General features: G+C 37.8%; 1 protein-coding gene across 2 annotated transcripts; it reads left to right on the top strand.

Annotated features, from left to right (window-relative positions):
• The first annotated feature begins 19,246 nt into the window (after positions 1-19,246).
• LOC147862964 (plant/protein (DUF668)) lies at positions 19,247-24,209 on the top strand. Of its 2 annotated transcripts, XM_087320884.1 has the most exons (3): positions 19,247-20,350; positions 20,763-22,710; positions 23,937-24,209. In XM_087320884.1, exon 2 carries the CDS (start codon positions 20,764-20,766, stop codon positions 22,699-22,701), a length of 1,938 nt encoding a protein of 645 aa, XP_087177010.1. In that variant the 5' UTR covers positions 19,247-20,350; position 20,763; the 3' UTR covers positions 22,702-22,710; positions 23,937-24,209. The 2 variants fall into 2 exon arrangements, with proteins under 2 accessions (XP_087177010.1, XP_087177009.1); XM_087320883.1 differs by lacking the exon at positions 23,937-24,209 and having other exon boundaries at positions 20,763-22,813.
• The last annotated feature ends 1,020 nt before the right edge of the window (positions 24,210-25,229 follow it).

The following is a 25,229-nucleotide window of genomic DNA, read 5'->3' as shown; positions in this document are numbered from 1 at the left end:
TATGACAAGACATGCAAACTGGTTTGAAAGGCTAAGAGAACCAGAGATTCCTGGTTATGTACAGACAAGTTGGAGATATCCCATTGTGGGAGGAAAAAGGAAAAACAAAATATATGTTGAATGTGATGCATGTTCCAAACCTTGCAAAAAATCTAATTTCTATTGGACAGATAGTAGAGCAAGGAATGCAAGTTAAGTTTAAGCAAAGTGGATGTTTCATAGAGAAAAATGGAAACCTCATTGCAAAAGGAAAACGACAAGGAAGAATGTTTGTTTTGGATGTGGCTATGCCTAGGAAGATCACAACCATGTTTGCAGAAGGAATGAGTGTAATCTCAGATGTGGTAATGTGGCATAAAAGAATCGGTCACATAAGTATGCTAACTTTGAAAAATATGTTGAGGAAAGATGCAGTGGCCAGACTGCCTAAGTTGAAAGACTATGAGATGGGAAAAATATGTGAAGCATGTCAATATGGAAAGCAAAACAGGTTGCCTTTCCCTCATGAAAGACATATAAGCAAAAATTTGTTGGATTTGGTACATACTGATGTATGGGGACCAACAAAAAATAATGCATCTATTGGTGGTTGTAGATTTTATGTAACTTTTATTGATGATTGCTCAAGGAAATCATGGGTTTATTTCATGAAAGAAAAAGGTGAAGTATTTTATTACTTTCGTAAGTTTAAATGTATGGTAGAAAAGCAGGCTAGAACTAGGATAAAATGCTTAAGATCTTATGGAGGAGAGTACTTCTCAAATGAGTTTTCTGATTTTCTATGCAATCAAGGAATAAGGAGACAGTTCACATGTAGATATATTCCACAACAAAATGGAGTTGCTGAGAGAAAAAACAAAAATTTGGTGAACATAGCAAGAGCTTTAATGACAGAAAAAAATATGACGTATTATTGGGCAGAAGTTGTAAACACAGCAAACTACATTCTAAATAGATCTATAACATCTGGAGTACATGAAGTAACACCTGAAGAATGTTTCTATGGAAGGAAACCTAGCTTAGGACACTTAAAAGTGTTTGGGTGCCTTGCCTTGCCTATGTTCATTTACCTGCTGAAGTGAGAAGTAAGCTTGATCCAAAAGCTGAAAAATGTGTTTTTGTTGGATATTCAGAGGAGCAAAAAGGGTATAGATGCTATAACCCTGTGATAAAAAAGATTGTGGTAAGCCGTGATGTAATATTTGATGAGTTGGGTAACTGGTACAGCCCAAAAGAAAATGTAAAAACTAATGAAGATAGAGAAAAATTTGAAAATGAAAGAGATTGCCATGGAAATTGAAGCAATGTTGGACAACAATGGTCAACATCGATATCATGTACTGGACCATGTGGAAGCTCAGGTAGTAAATCTGAATCTAATGCATGGAGTGGAAAAACATAAGATGCTAGAATATGAAATGCTTGATGATGGATCTAGAAACATGGAAGATGTAGATTCAAACACATCATTGGATGATGAGCTTGGTATACAAACCTTGAAAATCCCTGGTATGGAAAAAGCAATGAAGGATGCAAATCAGAAACTGAGAAGATTAGATAGAGAGAAAAAGCTTGTTGAAAGATTTGGTTATGACACATATATGGCTATGCATTATGCATACATGTCTAAAGTGGTACAAATCCCTGATCCAAACAATTTTGATGAAGCAAAATCTGATAAGAAATGGGCTAAAAACAGAACATGGGATTTGGAAAAGCTACCGAAAGGAAAAAATGTTGTAGGTTGCAAATGGGTCTACAAGACAAAGCATGATTCAAATGGAAATGTTAGTAGACATAAAGCAAGACTTGTGGCAAAGGGATATGCCCAGATGCATGGAATTGATTATGATGAAACATTTGCGCCGGTTGCAAAAATGGCAACCTTGAGAACACTACTTGCTATGAGTGCAGCCAAATGATGGGTTCTGCACCATATGGATGTAAAAAATGCTTTTTTACATTGTAACTTGGAAGAAGAAGTGTATATGTGTCAACCACTAGGATTTGAAGATAGGAAGCATCCAGAATATGTATGTAGGCTGAAAAAGGCTCTCTATGGACTGAAATAAGCACCGACAACATGGCATAGGGAATTTTGAGAATCTCTGAAAAAATTTGCCTTCAAAATGTCAAAGGCTAATCCATCACTTTATGTAAAAAGGATAAATGATTGCATTGTTGTTATCTTGATTTATGTTGATGACTTAATTATTGGAGGTGATTCCATGGATGAAATAAGGAATCTGAAAAAATTTCTTGAAATGCAATTTCATATGAAGGATTTGGGAGAGTTGAGATACTTTCTCGGTGTTGAGATGATCAGATCTGAAAGTGGTATATGTATGTTGCAAAAATAGTATGCAACAACTATGTTGAAGAAGTATGGTATGCTTGGATGCAAACCTATTGGTGTACCACTGGATATGAATTGCAAATTGAGGGCTGATTTGGGAGCCCAAATAGAAGATGTAAACATGTGCAGGTCTGTGGTGGGTAGCCTCATATATTTGACTATAACAAGACCTGATCTGAGTTATGTTGTTGGACTAGTCAGCCAGTTTATGCAACAGCCCACAAAGCCACATTTGGATTGCATTAGAACTAGAAGAATCTTGAGGTATGTAAAAGCTACTCAGAACTATGGACTGTTTTACAGGGCTGATCTGGACATAAAAGTGGAAGGATATACAGATGTTGATAGGGCTCGAAGCCAAACTGACAGAAGATGCACAAGTGGATATATGTTTACATTGGGTTCGGCCATTTCATGGAGTAGCAAGAAACAAGCTAATGTTGCATTGTCAAGTACTGAAGCTGAGTATAGAGGAGCTGCAATAGCCACCTATGAAGAGGTATGGATCAGAAGATTGCTTGCTGATTTGGGAGAATACATAGATGGTGTTGTCACAATTTGGTGTGACAATATGAGCAACATTCAGCTTGCAAAAAACCCAGTGTTCCATGCAAGAACAAAGCACATTGAAGTGCATTATCACTTTGTTAGAGAAAAAGTGATTGATGGAGAAGTGGATCTATTGTATGTAAGTACAAATCAGCAAGTGGCTGATATTCTTATGAAGGGATTGAGCATGGAAAAACATACACAGTTTAGAGACATGATGGGAGTTATAACCATCGGCATGGTAGCTGAAAAGCATGAAGAAAAGAAGATTGAAGATGACCCCAAGAAAGAATAAGTTGAGCTTGAGGGGGAGTGTTGAGAAGCAAGCTCAACAAAGGTATGTGATGCTTATTGAGAAATAAGCTATAGTAGCTATTAGCTAATTAGCTACTAGTGAACATAAAGATGAAACAACTATTTAGCTATTGACAACTATTTAGCTATTAACATCTAATTAGCTGCATATGTAAGTGACTTATAACTTAGATAAAAAGTAAGTAAGTGATAAAGAATAGAGAATAGAAAAATGTATGTGAGAGAGTGAGTAGAAGAAGAAGAAAAACAGAAAAGTGATGAGAGCAAGTTGAGCTCTGCATGTAATGGAATAGAAGCTTTTTGGTTTGCTACACAGAGGTAAGTCTCCTTCCCCTTCCTTTCTGTCTTGAGCACTAAACGATCCAGCACATCATGATCCGTTGTGCACACAGAAGAGCTGTAGCGCCTTCATAACATTTACAATAATCGGTGTATTACAAGAAGTGGCTTTTATCATCTCATATGATCATAGGCCATCTTAATGGTTAGGTTTTATGTATTACAAGATCTTGGGTTCAAGCCTAGGTGAAGCCATGATGTTTTATGCATTCATGACACTATCTCCCCTTCGATAACGACGAGTGGAAGGTGGCATTAACAATGTAGGGCCCAGTTTGTTTGGATAGCGGCGATGGAAGTCATCGACACGAGCTTGAGCGTTAGAAACATTATTGACAGGTTCCCAAGTGCAATCAGTTGGAGAATCTGAGGATAACCTACCCAATCAACCAGATAATAGAGCTTATTCCACACAATCTTTGAATCAAGAATAGCAACTACTCGTATTCGGAGCCATCAGCAAGTTGGGCATAGGGCAAAGATGGCACGACATGATTAGGAAAGGAAGAGGTGCAACAAGGTTCCAAAAGAGAGCTAGGAAAGACTGGGTGAAGCCGCATGTGTACTGGAAGATTAAGACGAAAGGTTGCATCATTAATCCGCGTTGTGATGAGAAGAGGACCTAAGCGCTGATAATCGAGCTTCTCACTTGGCCGGGTAGTCTTGATGTGACAACGAAGCAACCATACTTGGTCACCAACCTTAAAAGGAGACTTAAGACGATGGCGATCTGCGTTGGTCCTATGTTGTGCCTGAGTTGTCTGAAGATGTGAAGATAGCGCTAACTGGATTCGGTGTAGTCAATGAAGGTGATGCTCAGCACTAGGGTTTCTTGCAACCTTGGGAAGATCCAAGATACACCATCGAGGATGGTTGCCGGTGTAGGCAAAGAAAGGTGTAACCTTGGTAGAAGAGTGTACGGTGTTATTGTATGCAAACTCAGCAAGATGTAAAATATTACTCCAATAATCTTGTTGATAATTGATGAAGCATCGAAGATACTACTCGAGTGTTTGATTCGTGCGCTTTGTTTATCAGTCAGTTTGTGAATGATAAGCCGAAGAGAGTTTGCAAGATATTTTGACGCCTGCCCATAGGTGCTTCCAAAAGTGAGAGTTAAATTGAGGACCATGATCGGTAATTATATCATTTGGAAGACCATGATGGCGAAACACTTCACACATAATAATATTTGCGGTTTCCTTACTATTGATGTTCTTTACACATGGTAAAAAATGTGTCATCTTGATAAATCGATCCACTACTGTTAAAATAGTATCAAATCCTTTTGAAGGTGGCAGATCCGTAATGAAATCCATAGAAATAGACTGCCATGGTTTGGTTGGAAGTGGTAATGGTTGTAACAAGCCATAAGGAAGATGCCTGGGTATTTTGGCTCGACAACATGTGTCATATGTACGAACGTAATCTTCGACAAAGTTTTGCAAATGAGGCCACCAAAACGAGTGCATCACCAACTCCATGTTCTTGGCAATACCAAAATCTCCCACCATAGGGGCATCATGACAATGCTCTAATACTTGAAGGCGGGGTTATCCATCAGGGACGTAAAGGAGATTCTTGTAAAAGAGTAAGCCATCTTGCCACTCAAAGTCCTGATAGTGTTGAGATGACCCTTGCAATGTGGAGCAAGATGCATGGCTTGGACTAATGTGGGCCAAGACATCCTTAGCGAAATCATCAGAGTGAAGTCGTTGCCGAATTAGTATCAACAAGGTGTGAATCAAGCGGCGTGACATAAACTGTTGTTGCTTGTAGCTTTGATGGTCCTCGGAGAATTCGCTTTTAATCATCGAAGGCCAGATCTCCAGGTTGAGGTGCGAGATATGAATGTCGAGATAGAGAATTTGCCTTCCCTTGTTGTTTCCCAAGGCAGAAAACGATCTTGAAATCAAAACAAGCTGAGCTTGTCTCCTATTTAACACTCGAACCGCTTGAAAATACGTAAAATTTTTGTGATCACCATAAATGATGATTTGATGAGGCGATCCTTCCAAGAAATGTCGCCATTGCTCGAAAGAGTCGACCACAACTAGTAACTCCTTGTCATGCACCTCGTAGTTTATCTCCACAACCGTAAATTTTCTCAAGTGAAACGAGACTAGATGGGATTGTCTGTCCTTGCCTGGTTGTGATAGGATACTCCCCAATGCAAAGTCTAATGCATCCACCTCAATGGTAAATGGCTTTTCGGGATCAATATGCGCTAAGATGGGAGTTGATGTGAATGCCTCTTTGAGCTAAGTAAAGGTTGTGTCCGCTTCAATAGTCCAAACAAACGCTTGATTTTTCTTGGTGAGTTGGGTGAGAGACAACACAATCTTTGAATAATTCCATATGAATTTGCGATAGAAGTTAGCAAATCCGAGGAAACATTGGATGTCTCAAACAGAATGTGGGGGTTGCCATTCCAATATTGGTTTGACTTTTGTTGGATCCATGAAGATACCCAAGTTGGATGAAATAGTGTAACCCAAGAATTCGACTTGTTCGCTTTCAAAACTCCACTTCTTAAGTTTGGCATACAAACATTACTTTCTTAAGCGTTCAAGTACTTTCCGGACATGTACATCATGCTCCTCCTGTGTTTTAGAGTAAATCAACAGATCATCTAAATAGATAATGAGAAAGATATCCAGAAAATCCCGGAAAATGTCATTTTCCTGTGGGTGCATTTGTGAGCCCGAAAGGCATGATTGTATACTCGAAATGACCATATCGAGTGCGAAATGCAGTTTTCCACTCATCTCTCGGTTAAATGCGAACAAGATTATAGGCACCCCTTAAATCAACTTAAATCAATCTTTGTAAAATGCTTTGCCCCACCAATGCGCTCTAAAAGCCTAGAGATTAAAGGTAGAGCATACCTATTTCTTATGGTGACTTTATTTAATCCAAGATAGTCCACGACCAAATGAAGCAAATCGTCCTTTTTCTTCACATAAAATATAGGAACACCGGTTGGAGACTTTGAATGTCGTATAAACCCATGTCCAAGATTCTCCTCGATGTATTCTTGAAGAACCTCAAGCTCATTTGGTGGTACATTGTCGATCGAACCCCACAGTGGCTCTTTTCCTAGTTGGAGGTCAATGGGACAGTCGTACGGTCGATGCTTTGGAAGTACACTAGCTTTGACTTTGTCGAAAACATCAACATATTCTTGATATTTTTTGGGAATTTGGATGTCTAAATTCCTTTGAGTGGCACTAGAAGGTGTCACTAATATTGCAAATAACAAATGTTCCTCCTTTCCTCCCATTTGGAACAATTGTTGCAATGTGATGGTTGAGATTTGATGAAAAGGAGATGGTGCATTGGTAGAACTATATTCTTTAAGGGAATAGTCTTGGGTTCGATCCTTACCAATGATGTTTTCTGTTGAAGGGCACCAAATTTCTCGCCTCCTCCAATCGATTATTGGGTTATGTAGCTCGAACCATAGCAAACCAAGGACAATTGGATGCTCTGGGCTACAGATTATGTTAAAGGAAACTACACATCCTAAATCACCTAAGAGTGACTCTTCGAATATCTTCCCGGAAGCTATGGGACGTCCATCAATCACCACGACAGAAATTGGGCAAGGAAGGGTATGCAAGGATATTTGATGTTTTTGGGAAAAATCTCTATCCATGAAGCAAGAATTGGAAGAGGGCTTGGACAAGTTGACAACTCGGTGTCCTAATTTGTACTTGGCCTAAAAAGACTCTACTAACATGCTCAGATGAAATGGAACCTACACTGTTCTACAGATCTCTCGTTGTCCAACCAAATGGCTCCTATTTTGGCCGGACTTATTCGTTTGACTCCTCTTCTAATTGTCTTAGGACTTCAAACTTAGTCACGGAAAATGGTGGATTATTCATAATATTAGAATTACTAAGTGCTTATAATATGTTGGAGTCATTTTTATTGTCATAGTGAATTTGATTTACCTAACGTCTTGGCCTACGGGAGCAATGAATGGCTATATGTCTTGGACCTCCACAATATAAGCATAGACATTTTGCTCAGCATCGTTGCTTCTCTTCGTTTGACAATGGTCCTCATCGTTGGGTCATATCGATCTCCATGGGTGTAGGCCTATCCATTGGGGTTGGACTACGTGTTTGCCTTGGAGTTGGAGTAGGGCTATATGTTTGCCTTGGATATGATTGCGCCATTACTGATGCATAAGCTGGTGTGAATCTTGATCTTGTTATTTGTTGTCGCTCACATCAATGCTCAAAAAGACAATTATCACATCGTATTGCTCGACTAATAGCTTTTGTAAGTGATTCTGGATCCTCAGAGACGGTAAGAAGTAAGTCCTTCACATCACTACAAAGACCGGAACAAAATTGCTCCATTAGGGCTTGTTCATCCCAAGGAATATCGCTTGCGATGAGACGGAAATTGGTTGCATATGTTGATGTTGGCTGATCACCTTGACATAGTGTACAAATCTTGTTGATTGTTTTTCTTGACCCATCTGTATCTCCGAAGCAAGCCTTAAATTCTTTGATAAACTCCTCGAAATTATGCAGTAGAGGAGAATTTGTCTCTAGTAATGGCGCAAACCATGACAATGCTATGCTAGTCAATAAGGTGCCCACTAACCCGACTCGTGATGCATCTGTCAGATAACGCGTGGGATGCATTTGAATTACCAACCACACTTGATTCAAGAAACCTTAGAAATGCACCCTTGAACCATCAAATTTAGTTGGGAGGCTGATTTTGGGATCCTTGATAATTCCTTGACCTTCGACCCTTTGTTGTTATAAAACTACGATTGTCGATTCTAATAGTTGCACCCGTCGTGTAAACTCCTCTTGTTGTTGTTGCTTCTCCACAATAACCTTTTGTAGATCTCCAAGAAGACATTGATTCTCTAATTCAAGAGATGCGAACTTGGATTTAAGATTCCCCATTTCTGCAACAAGGGTGAGATATTCTTCTAAGTTGATGGCGGCCATGGTTTCGTGATGTTTATAGAGGATAATGGAGAGAGATATAATTATAATCAAACTCTATCTTTTCTCTTGGTTCTGACAATTTGATTTGAATTGGTTTGAGAAGAATTGTATGTATATATTTATAGGTTCTTATAGAATAACCTAGAGATTTCTATAATGTTCTAGAATGTCCTAGACCTAGAATATTCTAAGATGTTCTAGGATGTTCTAGAATGCTCCAAAGTATTTACAATAATCAGTGTATTACAAGAATTAGCTTTTATCATCTCATAAGATCATAGGCCATCTTAATGGTTAGGTTCTTGATTATGTATTACAAGATCTTGGGTTCAAGCTCCGGTGAAGCCATGATGTTTATGTATTCATGACAGCGTTGGTCGATCGGTTCGACTTCTCGTTGAGAATTTGGTTGATAGTCGATGCAACCAAATTGCTTCTGATGCTATGAGTTATGTACTCGGCCTCCATGATTTTCCTCTGTGGTAGACAGGGTCATGCACTCTTGTAGCTTTGACCTCCATGATATGTCACCGCCGCAATAGGTGTGAAGATGTAGCCCGATGTTGACTTCCGATTGTCCGAATCCGGCATAGTCGGAGTCACGGGTTTGTTGTTCCGAAAGTCAATTTTGCATCTTCGGGACAAGATTTTTGACCTCCATGATATGTCACTGCCGCCATAGGTGTGAAGATGTAGCCCGATGTCAACTTCCGATTGTCCGAATTTCCGGGATAGTCGGAATTGCGGGTTTGCCGATCCGAAAGTCAGTTCTGCATCTTCAATCCCTCTTAGGTACCTAAAGACGTGCTTGACGGCCTCCCAATGCTTACGTCATGGGTTTGACATGTACTGGCTGACGACCCCTATGGCATATGCAAGGTCGGGTCGAGTCACCACGATCGCGTACATAATACTTCCTAAGACCAATGCATAGGGTATCTTTCCATTTAGCTCCTTCTCCTTATCCGTCAAAGGAGAGTCTCTGTCTAATAGTCGGATTGACATCAGAAGTGGTGTTGGTGTTGGCATCGCGTTGTCGTGAAAATTTCCGGCTACGGTGTGAAACCGGGGTGGAATGGGCAAGTCGATGGTGTGCAACATGTGCACATGTATACTAGGAAATGGTGTATAGAAATAAGAGGGGAAATTTTATCCCACATTGTAAGGTCCCTCCCTCCTTGGGCTATAAAAGGAAGGGAGGGGTCACTTATGAAGGGGTTGCCTATTTGCGTACGAGAGGTATACCACTTAGTCTAGAGTTCTTACCGCTTTAGGGTTAGGGTTTCGTTTAGGGTTTTCTTCTTCATCTTCTTTACTTGCTTATCGGGTTAGGGTTTTGTTATACCGTTTGGTGCAGCCTATGCGGCCTTGGTTGTAATCTTTTGTGAACTCTTAATATAGCTTGTTGATCTTCTTGCCTTGTGGGTGTATCTTGATTCTATTCTATTCTATGTTTATGTGCTATTCTTCCTCTTCTCCTCTTGAGCTAAGCTTCCATTTTGTGTCTTATTCCTTCTCCTCTACTCCCTCGTCCGAGACCCCCGTGGTCTCGCCCCTTCTACACGCACGCGCGTAATAACGTGACAACGTTCTGCATGTTGAAGCGCTTCAACACCTTGTGGTGTGTAAAAGAAAGGATCTAGTTAGGAAGTCGCTTAAACCAAGGGATTTGGCTTCTCTATTTGTAGTATCTCTAGGAAAGTTCATTAAACACAACTTCATTTATTCATGGCAGGCCCATCAATTTAAGACTTGCATATCTGATTTTCCAAATGATGTAGTAGTCGCAGTAGTAGATTTCACTGAGAACTATACTTTCAAGCAACATAATGAAATTCAATCCATGCATTGGTGTTCAATGCACATAACATATTTTCAAGTTTCAGTTGATGTTAAGAAAGTAATTCATTTTTTTATTTCTAATGATAAGAAGCATGATATCGTGTTTGTCCAACATTGTTTTAAGTTACATTGGCAATGGTTATTACGTCAACATTTGGAGCTTACTCAACATTGAGTCTGGTTTGACGGAGCTGCATCACAATTCAAGGCTAGACGTCCATTTTATTTTGTTGGGAGGTATCCTTCTGTAACAAGTTTGGAGATGAGATGGAATTTGTTTGGGTCCGACCATGGTAAAGGTGAACATGATGGAGTAGGTGCAGTTATAAAGTGGGCACTTACCCATGAACAACTAAAGGAAGTCGTGGTGTGCATATGAATTGTGCAGCACATGTAGTACTAATATGTCAAAGAGTGCAACTGGTGTTTATTCCTTGCAGGTCCGAGATATCAAACGCGTATTTTGGGAAGTGAGTATAGATGAAGTAAATATGGAGAAGACATGGGAGTGCCAAGGAATTCCCGAATTGCGATCTCTCCATGTTGTTCGGGGTTATTCTAGGTTGGATGGTCATTGTATTGTATTGTAGTTAGAGAATTAACTTGGTTTAGCTTCCATTATGAGCAGGCAAATTGGAGGCATTGTTTAAACAAAGCATATATTCAGAATTGGGAGTACCATACATTGAATGATAAGGAAGCGACTGATGGAGAAACAGAAAACAATGTTGATTTCACATATCAAGGACGTGGAGATATTCTGAGTGATGTCATAAACATTGGGGATAATTTCGTTGTAAATGCAAAAGAAGGCAATTCAGAGGGTGCTAATTTCTATATATTGAAGTGCACGATTTGTAAACAATGTGCAACGCAAAATATTGTAGATGCTTGGGGAAATTTTATATCTACCGGTACATTCTACATCGAAGGTATTTTTTATGCAAGACTAGATTATTACAATTATGTGTATAGTTTTTTAGAAGACAAACCAATGGCATACATGTACTCTCATTTGGTTAGGTGCATCAACTTCCCGATGTCGCAATACAATAGCTGCTCCGATTTATACCCAGTTATTGCTAATGTGTATGAATGTATTTACAACAATATGCAATGGAATTTGTAGCTATTGTGAGATCATACCAGTTTTCTTGTAAAGTGAACAAAGTAGTTGTATTGCAAAAAAACAATTTAATAAAATCGTTTGGGAGTCTTCTTTCTTATATGCAGTCGTCTTTCTGTTCTTGTTTCTTAATATAATCGTTTGCCAGTCTGTTAAATGAAACATTCATTTTTAGTGTCTGTTAAATGTGTATTTACTATCTAGAATACATGTTAGCAATGGTTTTTTTACTCTCAAGTGAAACATGTACAAGTTCGAACAGTTTGCCATTCTGAGAACACGCAACAACATGAAATCCGAAATCAACGACCTATTTTAAAATTATTGTGGAAAATTTACTCAAAACAAGGGATTTAATTCTTCATTGAGTAATCTGTCATCAAATTACATATTTATAATACACCATTGGCAATGTCTACAAATCTCCTATAAACAGTTAAGCTCTTACTGGTCAGTGGACCGACCATTGATGAGTTCACGAAGGCCTTCACCGGAAGGTTGATTTACTCATTCGGAGATCTATACTCAAGGTACGACCAGTTCCAACTGGTCATCGAAAGCAGGGACATCACGACGATGCGAACCCCTCTCAACTTAGTTCGGATGTGTACCCTGCCTTAGCGACGAACGAATTCGGTGGCACACATGGTGAATGCGATGAACAAGGTTTTGAGAGATTGCATCCCTGACATCACCATGTCGTTCCTGGACGACATCCCAATAAAAGGGTGTCCGGAGGATCAGAAGGACAAGAGTGTCATAGAAGACGGGTGTCAGAAGTTCGAGGTTAACCACATTGTCGACTGTGAGAAGATATTGCAGAAGCTCAACGGTGCTGAGGGAGGAACAAAATCCCAAAGAACTCATTCTCCCTACTACTCGTTTCATGTCGAGTTCACCAAATGTCGTGTCGAGGAAATTTGCGTATCCGAGTGAAACCGTTGGGATTCTAAACCAGGAGAGTGAAATTAAGAGAAATGAAGGAAAGAGTAGGAAGTCAAATCAACAATCAAGCCGAAAGTATCCCAGTAGCACGTCTAGCTTCCAACCCTACTCGTGAAGAAGAAAATCCTTGTAAAGTTTCACATATGTAACCAAATTATTCGCATAAATTCTTGTTCGAAAGCCCTTAGAATGAGCTTTCCAACGAGCTATAGAACGTCAAAAACAGACGTCAGAGTTGAGAGTCATGAGCAAAACACCCTGCACAACTAACCCTAAAACGCGAATGAAGAAAGAATGCAAACAAGAGAATCTCTATTTCCGCAAAGAAAAAAAGAACCCTTTACAATATATGTCTTCTTTGATTGCCCCCTTGACAATAATTCATTCCCTTCTTATACTAAACCGATGATTTTGCATGTGGGCCATGTGGCACATATGTAGAGAAGCTTTTGCATGTGCACTATATGGTGCACATGCAATACATTACATGGTTTTGACTATATAGTATTTGTTCAAATAAAACAATGCATATAAAATCCCTAATGACAATAATACTAAAGAAACTCAACTCTAGAATGTAAATCAATTCCAACTATTTGAATCAAGTGAATCACCAAGGAGTGTTGGGTCATCGAACCAAGTTAGGACGCCTTGTTGCAGTTGAGGCAAGTGTCGAATCACGGTGGCATTAGTCGGTCACATCGTTATACGATGTGCACCCCCTCCTAACCTGCACATCCTTCGGTATGTGCCAATTAGAGAAACTTAGCCAAATTCATCTTTCCCTTTATTTGAACAATTGACGCACACCAATCATCTTCATTCAATTCCGAAATCGACACGAGAGTCAACATCGCCCCCTCTGGTCGAAAAGTTAACTCCTCATTTACAGGGCAATTCAACCCCTTCGACTTTGGGCTCCCCTCGACTCTTGGCTCCTTTCGACTCTTAGTTGGGCTCCCTTCAACTCTAGACTCCCCTCGACTCTGAGCTCCATTCAAGTTTGTGCTCCCCTCAAGCCCGAGGATCCTTCGAGTCCAGGACCTATCATCCATGCCCTTTCAGTCCTTGTGCCCTTCTTGAGTCTGTGCTCCCCGTGGTTCCACTTGAGAAGCACACGCACGTGCATTATCACGACATCATTGAGAAAGTAAACATTATGGCATTCATATGAGGCTTCTAGTTATCGGAACGTTGTCGAGAAATTACACACATGCATGTGAAATTTTGAGTTGGACTACTGGGTACTTGAACCAGAGAAAAAGTTTGTTGAATAAGGAATGCAAGAGGTAACAATGGAGTGGGTTTTTATCCTAATTCACGTATTTAAACTTGTAAAAACTCACATTATGTTTGTACTCGGTGATTGTGTGTGATGGAACATGTAAGTGTGTTGGAAGTGTTGTACAAGCAAATATGTGACCTTGTGAAATTGAATTGGTGCAATGTGTGTGTGCGTGTGTGTTTTATGCATGTAAGATTGGTGCAATGTGTGTGTGTGTGTGTTGTAAGTGTTGTACAAGCAATGTGTGTGTACGTTTATGTGATATTGAGAAGATCGGTGTATGTGTATGTGTATTTTACATGTATGTGCATACATGTAAGATTTATGTGCAAGTGTGTTCATATTTTGTGCTAATGTACAATCATGTTTTGTGTACATGTAGCTTATGTGTAATTCTATGTTTATTTTGTGCTACATGTGTGTATTGGAATGCGAGTGAAGTGCAAATGTGTGTATATGTAATATGTGTATGTAAGTATGTATAAAAATGTTTGGTTGTGTTTTTTTCTTTTTCTTTTTCTTCTTGTTTTTTTTATGGGGGAGCACTATAGGATTTAGAAATGTTATAATTTTATTGAAAAGGGAGGGTATTTTGGGAGCATAAAGTTCACGGGGTCCATACAAGGTGTGAAAACCAACCTTGATGTCAATCCTAGACTTAAGTTGCCAACCAGTAGTTATGCAACTAACCAATGCTCGTGATGTGAGTGAGGGAATCTTGCATAATAAGTAGAAGATAATTATATTTCTCAAGTTCCACTTTTCGATAACCTCAAAACTTTTGTTTCTAGTTTTCCCACCGTACGATGTGTTGCTTCTTCACAATTTGAATACTCTCTTTAAAAGTTGTAAGACGTATTTGCAATACTTTGTAACTTTGTTTTACATTGAATGCTAAGTCCATGCTTCCATATTTCCAAACTGTAATTCTTAACATAATCGTGTCTATTTTGAAGCAATTCAAAGATCATAGAGTGATAGCATGAATCTTACATTGAATAATTATAAGTCATCTAAGGATAATCACAACATTTATCTCATTCATCCTAATGATAAATACCAAACAACAAATTTGAAATGATGGAATGATAAATGAAGTTCAAGTGTGCTTTTCCTCAATGAAAATTAATCTGTATACAAATACTTCTTTGGTCATTAAAATCTAATCCAAAACATAATTGATTCAAGAGATGAACAATTTGCTTCGAATTCTAAATGGTCCTACCTTGGGAAAGTAATATGGATTTGCATGCTTTTCAAAATAATTAATGTCACCAAGACTTAATGGATGTGGTTGCATCAATTATCTTTTGGACTAGGTCACCAAGTTGTCACATTGTTTCTTCTTCATTGTTGGCACTTTGAGTTTAACAATTAGGCTAAATGTCAAGGACCACTTTTATATTCATGTTTAATAGCAAGCTTGATTTAAGATTTTAATTTGAAGTAACAAACATAAGTGAGACCCTCTTCCTTTTCTTCTTCTTGATGAATGTTCTCTAACTCTATAGAGGAAATAGGTGGAGTTGTAGGTGCCGCATATTTGCCATGAAACACAAATAAATGTGCAGTCGTGATTTAACTTTATTATTAAGGATAAACATATGTATTTTGGCGTATCATGATTCATGATTCATGATTCACATAGATAAAAGCGCAATTGTGATTTAACATGATTGTTAAAAATAAACGTATTTTGTACCAACCCAATGGGTTCTTAAAGGGGTTTAGTCTCCACATTTCTCTAAGACTCCACATTAAGGTCTATTTGATGCCATGTACTTTCAACATTTTCAACTTTAAAGTGGCGTCATTTTGGGTAGTTAAAATTTAATCCTCTTATTAACTACTTTACAAAAAAATCCTATGCTAAGTTTTTATAATCTCATTGTGCGTTTTCTTGTGAAAAATGAAACATTATTGGTATCTTAGAGAAATCAAAGAATCGTTCTACTGGAGCTAGATGGAATCAATGTTGTAACTTGTGATCCTTGAACCCTTATTTGTTATGAATCTTGTCACTACATTACCAAGCTTGACTTTCAAACATTGAAGTTAATTATATGTATGATGTATCTATTAACTTATCCAAAACACTAAGAATCCTAATCGAGTTCAAACTTGACAAGTCCATGATTCCGTTCTAAATATTTTGTACATATTAAATAGAGATGAGGACCTCACTCCATATTCTCATATGTGGGACCTTGTAATATGTCCTACTTATTTGAAATACACACATTATCAACTAACTTGTCCAAAACACAACAGTCTTAACGAAGTTCAAGCTTGGCAAATCGTTGACGCCATTGTAAATATTTCCTACATATTAAGTAGAACAACGACCTCCCTCTTGTTCTCATACATGTGACATTGCAATGTGTCCTACCAATTTGAATACACATATTGAATCAGACATGTGTTTGTGTTTCTCTCTGAGTTATGTGATAATAAAGGGGGATTCGATTTAGTTGCTAAGGATTTCAACCCAACATTTGATCATCTACCTAGTAATATCATTTTATGACATTTAAGAAAGTCTCCCGATCAATGAGATTAGAATTTATAAATAGTTAGAAGTCAATACAATGAACATGCAACATGGGATGTTTCAAGGCTTTACTAATATGTGGATGATTCCATATATCAAAACCGTCAATTAACATTCAACTCATTCATGGATGATAGAGAAATGCATGATAGTTCAAGTTGAAATGGGCTTCATGCTATTTTGGTGATATTCATTGGCATTGACTTTTAGCTATAAATGATCACCTTCACTCATTTGGATTATGTTATTGTACTTGTCTAACTAATATTTAGAAGTTGAATAAGATAACCTCTAGGAAGACCGTCCAAAGTCTCACACATTGTGTACAATGTCAATGCGGTTAATGATTTACAATGTTCAACTAGACATTAGAACTTTGATGTTGCATATGCACAGCGAAAGAAGCAGAGAATAGTGCATGGTGGACCTAATATAGTCTATTTCTAGTACAATAATCCTCAATGTCTTACATGTTCAAACTAACAAATTTGAAAACATGTTGCAATCGTTTGGTACCCCTTGTATATATCAATACATAAAGACCGCCCTGGAGATTTAATATGGAAAATGACAACAATATATAATAATTTAGAGCCTCACAACCAACCAACAACTATTGTTGGATTGATAAAATTATATGTATGTAATTAAGAAACATAGTCTAAACTCTAGAGTCTACCAGCATTTGAAATAAGTCCACCTTATTCAACCAACATCCATCAAGAAGTTATATTATCATGTTTAGGACTTGGGCATTGCTAATATTTTTCTAGTTGTACTTGCCTTACCCATTCAATGAAATCTTGACTAGCAGATGAAAACATGTCATTCAAAGAGAAATTTGAATTGAGAATGTAATTAATCCTCAAAAGTTTAAATCTTTTCATTTGCAATTTTTTGTTATGCATTATGAGTGTGGCCAAAAATCATTCACATCATGAGAGTTGGCTTTCCCTTCAAACAAAACTTCAACCATGTGGTCACAAACAAACTATGATATAAAAGTTGGTTACCATAATGTCTACAAAGGTGTTTATGTGAACATATAATAGTTCAAATGAGAAGCTCAACAGTTATATTTTATATATGGCCCTTATTTTTGATGCAATATGTCTCGATCATGCCTCATTTTAGAGACTTCTATTAATTAAAAGCTTCCTGCCACTATTAATATGTTGCCTTTTGCATAAAATATGGCCCCAGTGTAACTCGTACATTTGAGTGGAAAGTATGATTCCATTTAATGGGGACTTTAGTGCTCAAATATAGATATACCACTCCTTTGTCAGATTTACATGAAATGGGCTCATTTCTCTGACCAACTTATTTGGATATATTAAAGCGCGTGGAAGATGAGCATTTCATTGATCACAAGTCGAGGTTAGCGCAAGAGAGGAATGTTTGGGACATTCAAAGCATCAAGAAAAATATCAAAGAGTGCTTCAAAAACATCGTGTTAGGTGTCATATTGATGAATTGGTGCATATGTGGCAATGGACACATAATCTAGAGATATAAAGGGTCGATCGCAACGTTACCAACTTTATACCAACTTCTCATGAGAAAAAAAAACTCATTAAGGTGCTTATTTACTACAAGCAGTTCTTTGCCACTTGCAAAAGCTTTAGTTTTCTTCTTTTGAAGCATCGATTTGAACGTTAAAGTGTTAAGGAGCTCCTCCCTCGTGTCCTATCTCGAATTACATGAGTTCCAACAGAGAAATCATTTCCGAAGATAATTCAACACGCTTTATGAAATGTTCATTCATTTGTTTTGTTTTTTTCAATTGATCTATTATTGAGAGAAGTAAATATATTTTATCAAACCTCATCCCCTATCTATCTCACCACATGTTTGACTTTAGAAACAATTACCGTGGAATTTTTCTAGGATTTACAAAGATGTATTGCATCAATAAGCAAGCAATGGTATTGCAAGCTTTAGTACATAAGTTGATAAATTGAAAGCTATTTATCTTTTTGCAATATGTGGTTAAAACCAAAGAAATCACATATTTTGGGCTTATTCATAGCAATGTTATTAGTGTGCCATGCACAATCCACTATCCAATAAATAGCTAATGGGCCTTCACTCGTTATTAGCCTAATAAAGAGTTAGATTCACGATCAGAACATGACGTGCACCAAATTAGATGTGATGTTCTAACAAAGGGAAGGGAGTTTTGCTTGGTCGAGCAGGCGAATCAAATAGCCGATTGGGCCTACTCTAACTTTAATCAACTACTAACAATCGTAGTTGAAAGCGTATCCTGATGGGACACACTACAAATCGAAGCACGCTTCCTCTTCCGAGGAAAAAAAAAAGGCAAAACATATGTCATTAGAGAGAAGCCCATCAAAAGAAAAGTGATTTGCGGCGACTTTGAGCATGGAATCTTGCTCCTTCGAAGGTGAAGCGATCGACGAAACATTGAAGGGATTGAGAGGTCGAATGCTTCTTCCGGGAGCAAATCCATGTAAAAAGTAAGCTCTCGAATGAAGAGCACACTATTAACGACAACCACTAGTAGTTAGTGATAGTATAAGGCTTGGCTAGATTGGCCTTGAGTTTATGTATGTACATATATGTATATGTATATGTATATGTATATGTATATGTATATGTATATGTATATGTATATGTATATGTATATGTATATGTATGTGTATATGTATGTATATATGTATGTATATGTATATGTATATGTATATGTACATACACAGAGAAAGAAAGCAAAAGAAACAGAGACAGAGAGAGACAGAGGAAGAAAGACAGAGAAAGTCGGAGAAAAAGAAAAGAAAGAGACGGAGAGATGAATAGGATCGTAGATAGTTCTCTCTCTCTCTCTCTGTGTTTTGTTTTCTGCCTTCTTCCTTCTTCTTCTTCTTCTTCTTCTTCTTTTTGTTTTTGGATCTTCTCCATCCCCATGAAACATTATATCATCAGATCGCCTGTTAGTTAGCTCCTCCTTCTTCCTTCTCCCTCCTCACACACAGACAGACAGACAGACAGACTGACTGACTGACTGACTGACTGACAGACAGAAAGAACGAAAGAAAGGGTAAATATCCTATTTTATCGTATTCTTTGTCTTCTCTCTTTCTCTCTGTCTATCTGTCCGTCTTTCTCTCCGATCTTCAAAACGCTAGGGTGAAACCTAATGTTTCTTTTTGAAGGCCGATATCTTAGTATGTTGTTCTATGGTTAGTTATGCATCCAAGATAACAGTGATATACATGAAAAATGATAAAGTAATCAGCAAAACATGGTTGATTTAGAGTGGATTTGTGCATTGTTTAAACCACCATTTCAGGGATCGTTTAGTGTTCACAGGCATGAATTAAGTATACATTGACACCTTTCAGAGATCATCAGTACTAGTTCCATTAACTCATTTGATCAGTGACCATTAACCCATATGAATAATGATCACCAGATTATTAGCCCATTCGATTACTGGCCATTATCCCATTTCACAGGTCATTAGCCATTTGATTAGTGGCTATTAATCTGCTTGATTTGTGACCCTTTACATATCTCGGAAATAATTAGTAGTGTCTGCTCACCCATTTGACAAATCCTCATTAACCCAGTTCAACAATCATTAGTAGTGTTTATTAACCCATTTCATAGATTGTGCCTATGCCCATGAACCCATCTGAGGAATGATCATTATCTTTCTCTAAAATCATTATTGTTGATCAACTTATTTTGATTAATGACCATTAACCCATTTCATAGAGAATTTGAAGTGGCCATTAACCCATTTTACAGATCACTAGTAGACCACCACTTGAAAGAGGTGCATAATGATGAGGCACATTTATGGCACATTAATGAAGATGAAATTGTTTCTTTTCACCCAAGGAAACGTGCATTTCTGAAGTGGAAAACCATATATCTATACATATACATGTCAATGCTTATGTCTTGGTAAAATCATCTTCATCCAAGAAGACTATGATTGCCAACAAGGTAGTTTACTGTTCATCGCTTCAACAATGCAAGCTCAATATAGCTAGTCCACACTGTTAGCTGGAATTTTCTTCTTTTAATGCAGGTAAATTCTTCTGAAATTCCCTTCTATTTAGCTGTATATGTTCTATTTGGTTCAACTCATATTCTTGGAGCGGTTAACAAACTTATCACTCCATGAAAGCATTGGAAATATTGTGGGATCAAGGTTGCTAAGAGATTGTGATCCCATTAAATTATGCAATTAGATTTAGCCATCCTTGACTATATGCTAACTAATTGTGATCTCTTCAAATGTATGCTAATCAGATTGTAACTCATCAAATTTATGTTATTTAAATTGTGATCCATCATATTTATGCTATTTAGCAACCCCATCAAATTTATGCTGCTTAGAATGCCATCCCTTAAAATTTATGCAAGCTTCTCTCATAGATGGGGTAGATCCATACTGATGTCATTAACACACATCCCGTTCCTTTGGCTATACACTTCAGGATGGGGATACAGGCAAGTACTACTAGCAGGAGTGATACTCATGGTGCCAAGGCTTCTTCAGGGAAGTTTGTATTCAGACAAAGCAAGAGAAACACTAAAGTTGAGAAATCTAAGATTGGGATTCTTGCCTTCGAAGTGTCTAGTGCTATGTCAAAATGTGTGCAATTATGGTATTCTTTGAGTGAACAAGAAATAAGAAGATTAACTGCTGAGGTGATCAAATCAGAAGGGGTTCTTAACCTTGTCTCAAGCAATGAAAAGGTTCTTCTAAGTCTAGCTTCCATGGAGAAGCTGCATGAGCTCACTACAATAGCTTATGCTGTTGCTAGGTTAGGCAAGAGATGTTCTGAACCGTCATTAATGGGTTTTGAGCACATCTACAATGATATCTTGAAGCATACTATTGATGTTGGTGAACTTGAATACACCAAAAAAGAAATGGATGCAAAAATAAAGAAGATGGAGAAATATATTGCTAGCACTTCTAACCTTTACCAAGAGCTTGAAATCCTCTCAGAAATGGAGCAGGCACTAAGGAGACTTCAAGAGGAGGAGGATTCAGCTCAGAAAGAGAATATGGATACATTACAACAGAAGACTATATGGCAAAGGCAAGAAGTCAAGTATTTAAAAGATGTCTCACTCTGGAGCCAGACGTATGATAGAGTTGTTGGGTTTCTTGCACGTGCCGTGTGTACAATGTATGGAAGAATTATCCAAATATTTGGTTTTGCTTCAATGGAAGGATGGCCACAAATTCTATCATTGTCAAACATTGAAAATGTCGACGACAAAGACATAGATTATAGTACCCCGTTTTCAAGAAGTCAATCAACATCAGATTGTCCAAAGTTCAGCAATGCCAGTTCCACTAAGTTGGATGATGTTACTTTCTCAGAGGTGGGCGTTACAACACCGTGTGAACTTGATGTTAGCACACACAAAGCTCGATCTTCTACTGGAACGCCTTTCGGAAACAATAGCTTAAATGGACATTTGAGCTCAAATGCTAACCTTATCAACAATAGCTCAAATGCTCATAACCAGAGATCAAATGCCAATGATAGTTCAAATGTCAACAATATCTCAATTACACTTGATACATCAAATGCACATAATAACTCAAATATCAACAATAGCTCAAGTAGACATTTGAGCTCTATACGGTCACCTAGCAGTGACAACTTTATGGCTTCATTTTGCTTCAGCCCTGGGCGTCAATCTCATCATCGACGAAGTACAAGTGGTGCAAGCTACCTATCGAGATCCGGGGAGAGTTTTGATAGTAGTCCAATGGATGTTGCATTTCATGGGTTAAACTTCCAAAGTAGGGATAACCCTGGTTGTTTATCTCAGAATGGTAATAATGTGGGCCAGAATAGGCAGCTTTTTGACCCGAAATGCAAGCTTCAAGATGCCCCTTCTTCAACCCTTGGGGGCTCGGCCTTGGCTCTACACTATGCTAACATGGTCATTATAGCCGAGAAAATGGCAAGGTATCCTCAACTTATTACCCAAGATGCTCGAGATGAGTTATATCAAATGCTTCCGAAGAATGTAAAGATGCGTTTAAGAGGGAAGCTACGGTCATTGATGAGAGGTTGTTCCAATTCACTGGGATGTGAATGTGCCCTTGTGGGTGAGTGGAAAGATGTGTTGGAAAAGGTTTTGGGTTGGTTAGCTCCCATGGCCCATAACATGATAAGGTGGCAATCTGAGCACAATTTTGAACAACAGCAAATAGTTTCTCGACCAAATGTTTTGCTTCTACAAACTCTTTACTTTGCGGATCGAGAAAAGGCCGAGGCTGCGATCACAGAGCTTTTGGTGGGGCTGAATTGTCTTTGGAGGCATGAACGGGATTTCAAAGCAAATTTATACATGGAATATGCTAGCAATAAGGACTTTGATGAGTATCTGGAATGGCAGTTGGGTTAATTTCTTATTGTAAGTGAAGTGTACAAATATATGTATATTTTGATTATTTGGATTCTGATGTGATTTTGATTGGATCTCATTGAAATGATAGATATATGTTGGTTCAAGTTTTTATCTCGATTGGCCATGTGAAGAAACAAAGAGCCCAAAATTAGCCGGAGAGCTATTGATCACAGAACCATATTTTATTTACACCACGTTTTTTGTGCTATGTGTACATCACTACGAATGCTTTTGAAATTCAGTTTTCCCTTACTAAAACGAAAATTAACATTTTGCCAATTTTTCATCTTGTTGCATCAACAGAGTTTGGATTTGGGACAGGCCCCATCCCATGGCTTTTAATTGTGATAATTCACCAAAGTCCCTTAATAGTGTTAAAGACATAATCAACATTGCATATGTTTGCTTCTCGAGAATGCGTGCATAGAAAATCACATCATATATAGTGTGAGTTTGGTTTGGGTCATGCCTTGATCTCTCATCCAATGACTATTCTGTTGAGTAAGAAATATCCTTTGTTTTTCACAGGAGATACCCATGTGTGTATATATATATATACACACACACACACACACTTTACATGCACTTTTGTCAAGCTCTAGGGAATAAAGAAAGCCTCTTTGAATCAATACATGATTCTTTGTTTGTTATGAATTAGTTGCTTCTTTCAGAATTCATCACTTTCCATCTTCATGTCTTTTGATCCGCAGCATAAATATTTGAATCTAGTTTTTCAAAACACTCTTCCACTAGTCTTATAAGCTTTTCTTCACATCTAATAAAGTTAGAGCTTAAGCCTCTTCTAATAACGTAATCTCTCATTAATTATAACATAACTGTTTAACTTAATCTTACTTTAGGACCCAAACCTTAAAGTATTAATTTGAAGTTTTTATATTCCCTCAATTGATGGTTTTGTCATTTCCATTTTTTATTTCCTTGTTTATTGTTTTAATAACTAAGTTTAGGCTTTTTGAGTGTAAGTGTGTGTGCGTTTAAGTGTTAAGTTTAGATCTTGCTTGATTGTTCATTGATAACCAGCATTACGTAGTAGGCTTAGGCTTTGTCCTGTCAACAATAGAGTAAATGTTGTCTTGAACCCATAGATCTTGGTTCTAGGCTAGTTAACTTACGACTAGCTAAAATAATGTGAGGTAAGTCCTTGACTTCCTTGCATACCTCTCGATCAACATTTGGAATGCTTTTCATTATTGTTGGATGTTTTATCGCAGATTAACGAGGGAGAACTTATGGTAGAATAACAAGATGCATTGTCATTGTTATGATGGAGACCATTACAATATGTTTCAAAAGACCAACTCAATGATGAAGTTGAAGTATTGGCGGCGGATAGGCATATATTCCACCACACAAACGTTAGTTGCTTGGTTGAAGGCAAATGCATGTATGTGATGTTGCATGGCTGATTTGAAACATAGTGGTGCTTGCAGGATGAGTTAAGATGATATTTCACTCAACTCCCCCAATGAATCTAATAAGATTAGGCTTTGAGTGTTATGAATATTATCAATAGTGAAATCAACATAAATGGTGTGAGACTTCTGGTGGAGTTAAGGACAGTCATTCCCAAAGTGTGATGGTGGATCGTGGAGCATGACAATTAGATTCCATGTGGCCATAGTCTTCGAGGGCAATGTAGGGGTGGGATGTGGGGAACATGTTGGAGGCGGCAACACACAGATAGGCACAGAGGCAATCAATGAGGTGTCAAAAGTTGGAGTGTGCCAATCTAGGGATCCATAGATCACACTCCATCTCTCATATTACTTTTTGGTTGCTTTTGAACATCATGCAATATCAATAGGGAAGATGACAGATATTGAGAAACTTCCTCTATTGGTGGCCATTTTTTATGGTAAAGCAAGGGATTGGTATGAGTCCTTGCTACCAAACCAACAAGTAAATTATTAACTATTGGTGACAATTTAAAGCTAAGAAGTGTGGCATGAACTTTCACTTGCGAATGTCCTCAACAACTAAGTATAATGATTACAAGACGGAGTTTATTGACTTGTGGACTACATGGATTCGACGACGTGGTCGAACGGTGGATGAATGGTTTAAGATGATTGCTTCAAAGCAGGATTAAGTTCACACTTTGCGTTCAAAAGAAAAGACTATTGCAAATATGTTGGATGCTAAGATGTCTAAGAATAAAGTGCAACATGAAAGGATCAAGTATTAAAGGAGGAAGGAACTTGAAGGGATATAAAAGTTAGAGATGTTTTTTAAAAAGTAGAAAAAAGCAAGGGGTGGATATGAAGATTTAGGTAGAGAAAAAAGCTCCTAACTTTTTCATCCGAAATCCAAATTTCAAAAGAAAATATTCATGAAAAAACTAACAACAAGAGCTTTCCAAAAAAGTATTGTATGACAAATTTGGGATGACAGAGGAGAAATCGTGCTATAAAAAATACGCCCCACATAAACTCGAGGATATTTAAAAAGAAAAAACAAAAAGCAAGAATAACGCAACCAAAAACCTATAAACAAGTGTGACTTGA

The sequence above is a fragment of the Azolla caroliniana genome, unplaced genomic scaffold (assembly GCF_043228905.1).
Source record: "Azolla caroliniana isolate FFs.n. ecotype wild unplaced genomic scaffold, voAzoCaro1.0.p SCAF_6, whole genome shotgun sequence".
Classification (NCBI taxonomy): domain Eukaryota; kingdom Viridiplantae; phylum Streptophyta; class Polypodiopsida; order Salviniales; family Salviniaceae; genus Azolla; species Azolla caroliniana.
This window is presented reverse-complemented; position numbering and strand designations above follow the sequence as displayed.

Excerpts from the sequence above, each read along its gene's own strand:
- LOC147862964 (XM_087320884.1), top strand. The coding sequence starts at position 20,764 with ATGGGGATACAGGCAAGTACTACTAGCAGGAGTGATACTCATGGTGCC.